Below are 12,685 nucleotides of genomic sequence, written 5' to 3'. Positions count from 1 at the left end.
AATAGTACTAAAATAAATTTTATGACCTCAGATTTGTGGTCTAGAAACCACTGTTCTGACTAGCCCTAAAATCGGGCTGTTACAATATTTTCCCAAATTTCCCTCACTCATGACTTTTAAAAGAAAATGCTTAGCAAATACATTCAAATAGTCATTTGAAAAACTAGTATTCAAGATTGAATACGTAAAATATGCGTTGCACTCTTTTTCCCTTAAACCGAGGTTTTGTCCCATTGGGTTTTCTTGGTAAGGTTTTTAATGAGGCAACATATTATACATATTATAATTTGTGTACTCTTTTTCCTTCATTGGTTTTTTATTCCATATGATTTTTCCTAATAAGGTTTTAATAAGGCACATTATCTACCAATGGACATCCAAGGGGGAGTGTTATGAATATCTTATTAAATGGATGTCCATCATGATCAAGATGAAGTTTCAATGTACTTTAAATTATAATAGTTATTAGAATTAGATCTCTAGTTCTTTTATACTTCTTATGCCTATAAATAGAGATTCTGGTGAAGCATTGTAATCATCCCTTTTAATTAATAAAGTACATTCTCTATTACTTTCATATTTTCTTTGTTCTTTATTCTCTCCATCTCTCTTTATTTTGTAACATTAATAAAATATTTGTAATTATTAATAATTTGTTATCAACAAACAACTTATCTATTAGTTTTATATTTAAGATTTAATAGAAACATTATTAATAAAATAAATATTATCATATTCAAAATAAAATCATATTTATAGATTTAATTTTTATTATTTATAAAAAAATTATTCTAACCTGACTAATTATTATCAATTTTTAAAAATCATATTTACATATAAAAAGCATATTTATTCAATTAATATTTTGTATTTTTATTATTTTCAATTTATCTAATTGTATTCAATGATTTTATAGATTGATAATTTTATTAATTAATAATATTTTATGTTATTTTTATGTGAAGTAAAGATATGACCAAATTAATTAATTTCATATTAATAAGTATTACTTTTATTATTATCACATAATAATATCAATAATTTTTTAATGTTATATATAGTTAACAATAAAAGATATCTTTGTCAATTTAAATTTTTTTCTAAACTTGTGCTTTTATATATATTATAAATTATATAGATAAAGAGATGAAATTTATAATTAAACAAATATGCAATTATTTTATATATCTAATATTATATAATATTATATATTTGAAGTTACAAATTGATATTATTATTTAAACTCTTAACGAGTTGGTGCTACTCTCAACAGAGTCACCAATTCAATTAGGAAAATTACAAAAATGACATTCCGTAATTAAAATAAGTTATATTATTCGAGTGTACTTTAATATTTTTATTTTAAAAATCTAATAAAAATATAGTAAAATTTAAACCTAAACCAATTATATTAGTAAAATTTTAATTTACCACTTAGCTAAAATTTATTTAGATATTTTTATACATTTTATTTTATTATGCACACTTTATTACTTCTATCATATATTATTTTCAAATACATTTCTATCCTCTAAATATGTAGTTTCTACACGTGTGATAGAATTTTTAATATAATAGTATATATTTAAAACTAAAAAATTATATTTGTTTATAATTTGAATATTTTATATGCTTTTAATTATATAACTTAGATTTCATAAACAATTTCTAAAACTATTTAAAATTTATATTTTATGTATTTATTTAAATATCATTTAAATTATTATTTTTAATTCTAACATGTATAAACGGAACATTTTAACTACACTTTATTAAAATTAAGAAATCACTATTTTCACAACCTTTACCACTGTAACACTCCACTATCAGAATAAATTGATGCCATTTATTTTTAAAGTATAATAAAATATTAATTAAAAAGACATTTAACATCATCTTAAATCTGCTTATAGAGCTTTTTTTAGTCCATTGAAAGTGAACAGAATAATTAACCTATTTATTGATCCCAAATAATAATAATAATAATAAACTAGACTGTTAAAGAAAACTGGATTTCTGCATCAAGTAAAGGGACAGGACAGATCTTTGGTTGGTTGAAAAGAGCCAAAGAGGTATTAAAGTAACAGCAACCTACACAAATCTGTCAACATCTTTACGTACAGTCAAAATATTAATAAACACAATGATTTCGTAGATCTCCATTAAGCATAGTCAAAGCATGCCTCATTTGTTAATTGACATTACCATAGATTTTTTTCTCTGACAGAATTGCTGGGAAATGGCAAGGGACAATTAAAACCCCTACTCGCACTTGATAGACCTGTATATGTGACGCACGAAGAATAGCGAGGCACGGAAACCCACTGTCCCCAGCATGAGGAAGAATCCGTAGCAGATGCACGCCATGTAACCAAAGAAGAACGAGGTTTGCATAAAACCAGACATATCTGATCGTGCATAGTAATAATACAAGCAGTAGGCATAGATAAAGAGACCAGTTGATCCACCACAGACGAAAGACCTGTTACAAATTAAGAGCAGGGTATCATTAAATCAAGCAGATAAAAACAGACAGCTTCCACTAAATTTTCAACTAAAACAGAAAACTTTGTAATCCAACAGGTCAAACAAACGAAAAGAACCGATCAACCAAAACCATGATACAACTAGGCTGATGAACAATTCATGCTAACTTTAGTTACTGATAATTGAAAAACAAGGTAAAATACTCTTTAAATCTAGCAGAAATACATACTATCTACCTGCAGATAAACCAGTGCCATAAAAAACTATAACAGAATTCAGGCTCTGCTAGGTATTAAGGACACAAGTGAGGATGGAAGATTCATTAATCTAAAGGTTGAGCTACAAAGTAGGAAAGTAATTATGAACTTAACCATTTGGTTAACAAATTTTCCGTAACAAAGCATAAAGGGACTTGGTGCTTTGCTTCTCTTCAACTTTTTATCCATGCTAAATGAAAGAAGCTGAGAAAGTCTCAGGAAATTGCTAATTGGCGTGCAAACTACTTGTCATGAATCACAAACAGGGGGAGCAGTAGAAGAGAGATAAGATATAATATGAAATTGCACTTTTTATAATATTTCAAAATAGCAAAGCAAAAAGCATCGGAGAGATGAATACAAAAATAAAGTTTATGTACCTCCACCACCATTCATGATCTTCAGCAGCAAGTTGGAAATATGTCAAAGCCACAGTTATAAAAGCTGTGACAATCAGAAGGATTATGAATACAATAAACAAGATGCTGTATATAGTATAGATCCTGTGGCCCCAGACACTGGCGAATATGTAGTAAAGTTCAATGTAAATAGCACTAAATGGAAGAAATCCAGCCATTGCCATCTGAGGAATGGCACTCCTGTACCAAGGCAATGGTGGAATTTCTCGAGGATACTTCGTGGTGCGGCAAGGAGCTTGGAACTCAGCCCTGCTATTTTTGCCAGCAATACCACCCAGAACAAGCAATGGAGATGTCACGAGTGTCCATATGAGGACTATTACTACAATAGTTCCAAAAGGCAGTGCTGCAGTTGCACTGTATGCAATGGCAACTGTGTTAAGGAAGCAGAATGTAAGAAACAAGGGCCCACAGAAAAGGCAGCCAGTCAATAACAGATTCCTAACCTGTTTATCAGAGAAATCATGTAAATAAATTAGACCACTTAGAACCATAAATTTTAGAAACACCACATTAACATTTCATACTAAAAAACCATCTAGACATACCCAGTTTGTCCCTTCAAGCTGACAGTAGAAAGAAGTTGCTACGTAGCCTGCAATCCCTGACGTGAGGGCATATATTACCACCAGGGCAGTAAATAGAGCTCCTCTGTTGTATGGATAAAAGACACCAACCAGTGCAAGCATAAAAATGAAGACCGTTCTGATAGGCATACAAAGTTTCAAAGAAATTAGAGAGGGACATCAACTATTGACATAGATTTAGGAATGCATTAAAAGTCACTTCACAATTCTGAAAGAAACAAAAATACAAAACACGTGGAATCCTTACAAAGTGAACAGCTGTGTTCCAGATCCGAGAGCAGCAGCAAAGAGAGATTTGTACTTTGGGAAACGGAATACGTCTCCATGAATATACTTCCATCCAGTCTCTTCTTGATCATCAGCTGCTTCTTCATCTTGACCGTACCTGTTATAACAAATCAAATATTTATAGCAACAAAATGAAAGAAATAAAAGTAAGAGAATTATATCCAAATAAGGAAAGATATAACAGATCTCACTTAATGAAATCATTCTTCAAGACCCGCATGAGAATTGTTGCAAGGAAACCAGTCAAAAGGAGAACCGTCACACAAGAGTTGATAATTGAAAACCAATGAATCTCTAAATGATGCGGCAAAGAAGAAGACATGGAATATCTCTCCATCCTCTTCTCAAAAGGAGTATCAGTTTCCTTCCATTTCACAGTGTACATAAACTCAGCATCAACTTCCTTATCCTCAGTCAAGTCCACGAGCAAATGTGGATCCATCCTTGCGCTGATCTCAATAACACGATCCTTGTTATAAAGTACATCAAACTGAATATGCTTGTAAAGGTAATACTTGTACTCACTGGGATCAGCTTTTCCTTCCTTATCAACTTTGCCAATAAAACCCCAGATAGGCAAATCATCATAGTACATTTGGAAATAATAATCTTTTTCGACCGCCTTTCGGAAAAAGACAACCTCATCCTTTGAAAGTTTCTTCTTACAAACAACGGAAGAATCTTTTTCCTCTTTAAAATTCAGTTTATAAGGAGCACTGACGAGTCGATCTCCATTCAATACCTCACCTAATGCTTCTTTCTTCTCCTTTACATGATCTAAATTCCATTCCAAAAACCAACACCATTTATTAAATCTAAATTGAATTGCTTAAGATCTAATTTAAAAATAAAAACAAGAGAAAAAAAAGAACCTGGAGAACAGAAGGGCAGATCAAAGTAGCGATAGGTTTCACTGGAAACAAACAAACAAATAAATAATTTGAAGAATAAACCCCCAATCCAAAAAAATAAAAAGTTGTAAATATGAGATTGGAACTTGAATGTTCCAAAGGTGGGTATGGAATGAAGGCATTGAATTGTAAAGACGAGCAACAATCAGATCTAGTAATGAAGGAAGGAAATAAAAGGGTTACCACCTGGGGTTGTGGAAAGGGCCGACCTTGTTGGCGTAGAGAGGGACAGGGTCACCTTCTTTGTAACGGTGGTCGGAGGCGTCGGATCTAACATGGGAAACACAAGAGAGGATAAAAACTCCGAGGATTACAAAGGCCGGAGAGTTGCCAAAGTTTCTCATTTGGGTAGGATAATAATGAGAGAAAAAGGAAGATGTGTGAAAGGATTTGTGAAATTCTGCAATGCAATATATACATATGATGAGAAAAAAAAGAGAGAGAAACAAAAAGTGGGTATATCACATCACATATCATATACGGAGATATATAGCATTTTCTTTTTCTTTGTAAATAATATTAGATTATTTATTATAATAATAAAAAGTTGTTAATAATTTGAATTGAATCTAGATAAGCAAAATTAGATAATATTTACAGTAGAAAAAATTAGATGATATTAAAATGGTTAAAGTGTAATGTTAGTGTCTATACTTTAACTTAAAAAGTTAAAAATTCAATTCTTTTCACTTTTTCAATTTATAAATTTTAGTTTAGTCATTATCTTCATTAAAATTTCAGTTAAAATTTATCAATATAACATGTTTATTTTCCATCAATTATATGTCGCATTACATTAGGAAAACTTAATTAATATGCCAAATTAACAACTTTTAACCGAAAATACTTATAATTTTAATGATGGAACTGAAATTTTTAAATTAAAAAAGTGGGACTTAATTTGTAACTTTCAAAGTATAGTAATTAAATTTCAAATTTTATCACAATACAAAAACAATTAACATAATTTAACCTATTAAAATCCGTGTAAAGCCCATCACCTAAGGTAGTTTTGCCTCTTTGGTTTGGAGAAACAGTACGTAGTGGTGGAGTCAACCACCTGACTGTATAAAATAATGGCTATGTAATGACTTTTTTTTTTTACAAGAAAAGACGAGACTACAAACAGTTATACAATAACCATTCTTAGCATACTAACACCATGGAGGTCGTCACAAACAAGGAGTACTTCATATGGAGGCTGCTATTGAATTTAACAGTTACTGTTTAGTCTAAACTAAATTTTCAAAAGTTGAAATAGGAACTAAAATCAACTAAATTAAAGCACAATAACTATATCAACATTTATGCATAGTCCAAGGACTAACAACAAAATTTAACCATGGAACAAGTCGCTAAAAATGGGATGAATCAACTCACAATCTGATATGGCTTGGTTGTAAAGCTTCAACATATACTTTAATTTTTTTTCTTCTTTTTCCGTGGAAGTGAACTTGGTACTTGATGTGCCTGTTACAATCATCTATTCAAGCTTCGTAAAACATCCCAACCTCCAGACACTGCGGCAGCGGCACCCCAAGAACAGGCAGTGCAGGCCTACAGTTTTTGTGCAACACTTCGTAGAAGGCAAGCATGAATCTGTCAAAGAAGCTGGTGCTCTTGCCTATGTGAAACCTTGCTTTTCCTCGAACATGAATTACACCTGCTGTTTTTGCCTCGCTCAGTTCTGAAATCTCCTCTTGAACTGGCATATGATCAGACGGTAAACTGGAGCAGTTTTCTATATGCTCTTGCAAGCTATCCAAAACTTGACTAACAAAGTTGTCTCCTTCAAGGTTTAGGGAATCAGCATAACCATATTGAATCACACATGCATAAACTCCTCTAAGGCCCAACTCTTTCACCACAATCCTCTCATGTGGAGAAACTTTAGGAACCAGTAGATATCTAAGTGTTGTAAAAATAGTAACCTTGTGAAGCGATCTCATGTTTTTAGTATAATGTCCTAGGATGGGAGTCAATCCGTTTTGTATTTTAGTGTAAAAGAAGCACAATCCGGGAACCCTTTGCACACTCGGGTCAGATAACAGCATTCCAAGTCTTCCCAAGTCAATCTTGTGAGTTAGTTCATACTGTATCTTCCTCTGTCTCCCGTAGTACCAACCGAACATAATGAAGGCAAGTATAAAAGATATGGCAAATGGAATCCATCCACCTTCAGGAATTTTGGTCAGAACTGCACTAACGTATACACCTTCCATCATAAAAAAGATGATGAAGTACAATGCAACTAACAATGACGGTGTTCTCCATATAATGATCATGACCAGTGTCAACAATATAGTTGTTATGAGCATGACGAGACTAACAACAACACCTGAAAGCAAGATTTTATAAATTAGCAGGACTGTAAGAAAACATTTAATAGTTTGCTTAACCAGAAAAAAATAAAATGAAAAGATGCATTCATAATAGAAACAAGAATAAGCGAGACCGGTTTTCTTCCATTTTTCAGTTTTTATGTGGTTTTGATGCTTCTTAGGTTAAAAGCTAATAATATCAAGATGATGTTAGAAACACCATTTCTGGAGAAAATAACAACAATGCTTCCATTTAATTAGTCATTACCCTCTAATTTTCAACATTATATGGTACTGCTGAGATGAGATGCTATAAGGTACCAGAAAACATCATGAGATTTGTTAAAATATTAAGCAATAATAATAGACGCTGAGTGCAAAATGCTGAATTTTACCATACCAAAAGCATTGCCGATATCTTGTCCATCTCCGAATATAAGTATAACTGCAATACAGAAAACCATAAGGATGTAATTGACTTCTGGGGAGTATACTTCTCCCTCTTTGTTGGAAGACGTGTGCACTACTTTGACCCTAGGAAAGTAATCCAGTACAACAGATTGCTTGATGACAGAGAAGGTAGCTGATATAAGTGATTGGCTTGCCACAACTGCAGCCAACGTGGCTATGATAAAGATTGGCCAGTAAATTGTTTTTGGTATGAACTTGTAAAATCCATCCATATGATCATTTGGATTCTTGATCAAATACGCTGTTTGTCCCGCATACGTTAAAATTAATGACGGGTAGATTGTAAATAAGAAAGCTATCTGTGGGAAAGGAGTGAGAAAGCCATTTCAGATGCAGAAAAGGAAGCCTAAGAGGTGATACAAGTTATACACATAATTTACCTGAATGGAACTTCTGTTAAAATGACCCAGGTCAGCAAACAATGCTTCAGAACCTGTATGATATTTTAAAACAGATAAGGGTATTGAAATCAGTTTTAAGCTGTACAAAGAAAATTATCTTAAATGAAGCAAAAAATGTACGCACTTCAGGATCCAACAAACTTTCAGTCGAAGATTAAAGCTGTTGCTATTGCAACTGAAGAACTAATCTATGTAACTAACGCAATGCATTTCCTACCATCAAACTTTAGTTTCTTCTCATGTATACATACACCTATTATCCTAAGCATCCCTGGGACACCTTCTGGACAACCGAAAGCCTTTACATGTTATTACAAGAAAGCCCAGCACATCAAATCAGCATTGATATCTAGTTGCTGTCTCCCTAGCTATATTTTCTCCTTATTGTCTTGTTGAATTTTCTTGAAAATATATATTAAAGGTTTATAAACGTAATATACCAATGTGCAGATAGTGGTTTGTGTTTGCGTTGCTCGAATATTGGTAAGTCTTGTTCAAGTTAACATATGTGGTAGAAACAATCCTGTAACTTATTTACCAATGATGATATAGAACTTAAGTATAAAAAAAATTTACCTGTGATACAGAGGATGGTACCGCCAAGCATCAACCAGCCTTCTTTTCCATTTCTCCAAAAGAAATGGAAAATGTAGTATGGTGATAAAGCCTTGAATATGCTGGGGTAGTGATGTATAATGCTATAAATTCCAACAAGTGGAGTGCTCAAGGTCCATGCACCCATGATAGGGGAAAACAAAAAACTCACTCGAGAAGTTCCAAATTTCTGCAGCAGGAACAGAATAAAAAGAACCACTGCAGAAAGAGCTTCTACTAAAGCTGCAATTCACAGATCAGCAACTTGTAAAGCTAAAGGAGGATGATTGCTCACATATAAATTAATAAGAAAATCATAAAACTATCTAGTCATGAGTAAACGCACTAGCACAGGAAGAATTTATTTGAAAACAGAAGACATTAACACTCCTGAGTTTGAAAGCTTCATATACTTACATTTGGAGATAGAAGGGAATGGTGCTCTTAGTCCATCCATTGCAGACAACACTGTCAAAATATTTGCACGTCATGTATGACAGACTCGAATACTGATGAAGAAAACAGGAATAAAGAAATAATTCTGGAAACAAACCTGAGATTGCAGGAGTAAGAATACCATCACCGATTAGCATACATGTACCTAACATAGCAATGAAAAGCAACGCCCTTCTGGCAACCATACTTGTTTCAAAAACTTTGCCAAGTCTGCTTTTCTGTCTGTTGTCCTCATTAAGTACACAACGTGATTGACTGGAGTTTACGTCTGAACTTTTTGAAGAAAGGATTCCAATATTAATATTTCTACAGAGTAAGGAATACAAGGCAAATGTTCCACCTGCATCCAATCAGATTTTTGGCCAAGTGAAAAATATTCATGTCCCTCTTCCATCAATGCAAATTGAGTAATATCTTACGAAAATTATGATTCAATAAGCATAAGCACTTAACACCCCCCCCCCCCCCCAAAGCGAAATGAGAACATAGAATCATAAAACAATAACTCAATTAAAGCACTGACATTATCTTGCTTAAAAGAGAAAAAGCATCTTGGAAAGGGAATCATACAGAAATAAACCGTGGAGGCTAACTCACTATCACAGAGATTCTAAAAGTTAACTACACAACAGTGGTACATACCTTCACCCTGATCATCAGCCTTAAGAGCTATACAGGCATACTTGACAACCCCAATGAGAGTAAGAGTCCAAAACATGATGCTATAGATTCCCAAGTAGTCCTCTTCCGTTGGAGAATTTAAATGCATTGATGGATATACATATAATGGGGATGTCACAAGCCCTCCAAATACAACTCCTAGTGTCTTATATGCAAGTAACAGATTGCTCCATCTACCAGTCTCCGGATTTCAAAAGAATCAAGTCAATATATATAAATCCGGTTCCAAATCGACGAGATTTCAAAACCCAAAGATCAAAACTATATTACAAAAGAATTCAAAATAGAACTGTCTGAATTTGTAAATGAAAGACACTCACAAGAAATCAGGTTGAAACATCTAAAACAAAAGGAAGCAAAACAATATAAGTCTACAAAAAGCAAAACCGATAGAGAAAGATAGAACAAAGTGAAATGAAAGCATAAGTATAAACCCAGAATCTCAAAAGTTGGAAACAAGTGAAATCCCTCATGAAAGAACATAGCATAAACGTGTAACAGACATGAGCAGTGGTAAGAAAAACTACCTTGTTGTCGGAGGATTGAAGCATTACCGAATCGGTGGTATTGTGGAGAGGGAAGTGAAGACAGTCCAAGTGATGACTAGTGTCAGAAGCGGAATCAATGAGAAGCTCGGGTAGAGCGACAGCCGCCCCTGACTGTAAATCCATACCGATGTACAACCTGTTTTGGCGCTTTTGTTGTATTAAGACCAGAAACTGTAAGTACAGTCAATATTTAGAAAACACAGGGCCACGGCAAGGGCTCATTGGCGGGTGAGGTGTATATGGACAGGTATACGAATGTCGTGATCAGGGTTCGTGGAGTTACCTCCTTTACACTTCTTGTTCATAGGGGAGAGTTGCGTGGCGGTAACATTGTCCATAAGTTGTCGCGTTTATAGGGATTGCCAATGTTGTGATTTTTGTTTTTACATAATTTATTATAAATTTCAATATTTATAATTATAAAAATTATTTTTTCTAATTAATTTAATATTAACATTAAAACAAATTAAGTTTTAAAATTTTAGATTATTTAAAAATTCTCAAAACTATATAGATAAATATAAATATATAAGGTTTAAAGTCCAGTTTATAAAATAATAATAGAAATGGGCTAATTTTGTTCAAATTTATGGAAATGGGTTAATTATACAAAAACGTGTCCAGTTAGTGCCTTTTTTAGGGGAAAAATCAGTAAAGTGCGTCCAGATCAGCGTTTTTTTTTCTGTAACCAATATAGTGCGTCTAGCTCAGCACTTTTTCCCCCTGACCAGTAAAATGCATTTAGGTCAACGCGTTAGGGAAAACGCGTCCAAGTTAGCGCGTTTTTCCCCTTTTTTAGGGTTTTAATTGTTTAATTAGGGTTTATAGTTTATCATATTAGGGTTTAGCATTTTAATTAGGGTTTAAGGTTTAATAAATTAGTATTTATGGTTTCAATTAGGGTTTAGTGTTTATTAATTAAGGTTTTGGGAAAAAATGATTTTATTATTAGGGTTATTGGTCTGTTTTAGGGTTTTGGGTTTTATTGTTAAGGTTTTTAGTGTTCAAGGGTTCTGAAAAAATAATTTTGACTAGATGGGTTTTGAAAAAATAATTTTGACGAGATGAGTTCTGAGAAAATATCTCGGGAATCTTAGGATATCTGAAACATTTCTACAAAACACTCCAATCAGAAATGCACTGTCAGCAAAAGCATTGAAAGTACTTCTAACTAGACGCCCTTTTCAATATTGTTGCTGATAGTGCGTCCTACTTGGAGCATTTTTTCTCTACAAATTTCAACTCTCACTATCCAGGGCATTTTTACAGAATCGAGTGGGATGTTATTCCTTGGGCTATAAATGACTCATATTTCAGCCTCTGGTGGCATAAGTTGGAGCAATAGAATTTGAAGAAGTTCAGAAGATTAGAAGTTTGTACGAAAGGTATAAGTTGGAGCAACAATACTATTTGTAAAAAAAAGTAAGCATAAGCATTAATTTTTTGTGTTAATATTTATTTGAAGCATTATATTTTTTGCATAATGTTTTTGTTTCGAACTTCTCTCAACAAATAATTTGGTCAAAAATGAGTGGACAAATTAGTGTTATTATTTATTATGACGGTGAAGTCTGGGACACAGAGAATAGCATGATTTTTTTTATCGAATAACACAAAGCGACTGGATTTTAACCAGGACATAGAGTTGCCAGAACTTCGAAAAAGAATTAGGCGAAAATTGTTGGATATACGGTAATGAGACTATCGTCTGTTAAGTATCGATTTTGTGCTTCGATCAATCCTTTGAAATATGAGGCATTCGATATCAAAAGTGCTCGTGTAACATCCTGATTTTCAGGTTTTTCGCGATTCCTGATATTTTAAGTAATTTTCTAAAATTTGGTATGTGATTATGGAATTCATAATTTGGGTGTGTAAATGGGCTTATGGAAGGCCCATGAGTTGGCCAAACCCTAGAATTTTTAAATTTTGGACTTAGGAGTTAGGGGTTACGGCTAGGTGCCCTTATATTAAGTTGTGGGTAAAATGTATCACAAAAGAGCTTTGGTAAAGTGGCAAGGGTGGCGCCACTAAGCTCCTAAAAGGTGGCGTGTAGAGCTTAAGGAAGACACAGGATCGATTCCTGTGTTGGCAAATAAGATTATTTATTTTATGTGCGGGAAGGGTAAGTGTTGGAACCTAAGTGGATTACGTAAGAGGAGAGTTGGATCAAGTCAAGCGAATGGATTAAGGAGGGATAAGGGAGAGATTTTAGGGATTTGAGAGAAGGATAGAGCTTAGCCGTTTGGAAGGGGTTAGAGAGG

General features: G+C 33.3%; 2 protein-coding genes across 3 annotated transcripts; both read right to left on the bottom strand.

Annotated features, from left to right (window-relative positions):
* Positions 1-2,045: 2,045 nt before the first annotated feature.
* LOC108465243 (transmembrane 9 superfamily member 2-like) lies at positions 2,046-5,441 on the bottom strand. The gene is made up of 7 exons (XM_017765567.2): positions 5,136-5,441; positions 4,911-4,951; positions 4,230-4,815; positions 3,998-4,135; positions 3,712-3,868; positions 3,125-3,609; positions 2,046-2,482 (listed from the first exon to the last, which is right to left on the bottom strand). Exons 1-7 carry the CDS (start codon positions 5,291-5,293, stop codon positions 2,263-2,265), a joined length of 1,785 nt encoding a protein of 594 aa, XP_017621056.1. The 5' UTR covers positions 5,294-5,441; the 3' UTR covers positions 2,046-2,262.
* Positions 5,442-6,078: 637 nt separating this feature from the next.
* Positions 6,079-10,781, bottom strand: LOC108465242 (probable potassium transporter 17). 2 transcript variants are annotated; one of them, XM_017765564.2, is made up of 8 exons: positions 10,401-10,781; positions 9,835-10,054; positions 9,290-9,532; positions 9,154-9,204; positions 8,719-8,979; positions 8,122-8,174; positions 7,671-8,040; positions 6,079-7,287 (listed from the first exon to the last, which is right to left on the bottom strand). In XM_017765564.2, the coding sequence occupies exons 1-8, from the start codon at positions 10,542-10,544 to the stop codon at positions 6,437-6,439; spliced, it is 2,193 nt and encodes a 730-aa protein (XP_017621053.1). In that variant the 5' UTR covers positions 10,545-10,781; the 3' UTR covers positions 6,079-6,436. The 2 variants fall into 2 exon arrangements, with proteins under 2 accessions (XP_017621053.1, XP_017621055.1); XM_017765566.2 differs by having other exon boundaries at positions 9,290-9,460.
* Between the last annotated feature and the right edge of the window lie 1,904 nt (positions 10,782-12,685).

This window comes from Gossypium arboreum, chromosome 1 (assembly GCF_025698485.1).
Source record: "Gossypium arboreum isolate Shixiya-1 chromosome 1, ASM2569848v2, whole genome shotgun sequence".
Classification (NCBI taxonomy): Eukaryota; Viridiplantae; Streptophyta; class Magnoliopsida; order Malvales; family Malvaceae; genus Gossypium; species Gossypium arboreum.
This window is presented reverse-complemented; position numbering and strand designations above follow the sequence as displayed.

Excerpts from the sequence above, each read along its gene's own strand:
- LOC108465242 (XM_017765564.2), bottom strand. The coding sequence starts at position 10,544 with ATGGATTTACAGTCAGGGGCGGCTGTCGCTCTACCCGAGCTTCTCATT. Across the intron at positions 10,055-10,400 it reads TTCAATCCTCCGACAACAAG|ACTGGTAGATGGAGCAATCT; the intron begins GTAGTTTTTCTT and ends TGAAATCCGGAG. Across the intron at positions 8,980-9,153 it reads ATTCCCTTCTATCTCCAAAT|CTTTAGTAGAAGCTCTTTCT; the intron begins GTAAGTATATGA and ends TGTGAATTGCAG.
- LOC108465243 (XM_017765567.2), bottom strand. The coding sequence starts at position 5,293 with ATGAGAAACTTTGGCAACTCTCCGGCCTTTGTAATCCTCGGAGTTTTT. Across the intron at positions 4,952-5,135 it reads GGCCCTTTCCACAACCCCAG|TGAAACCTATCGCTACTTTG; the intron begins GTGGTAACCCTT and ends GTTTGTTTCCAG. Across the intron at positions 4,136-4,229 it reads TTGAAGAATGATTTCATTAA|GTACGGTCAAGATGAAGAAG; the intron begins GTGAGATCTGTT and ends TTGTTATAACAG.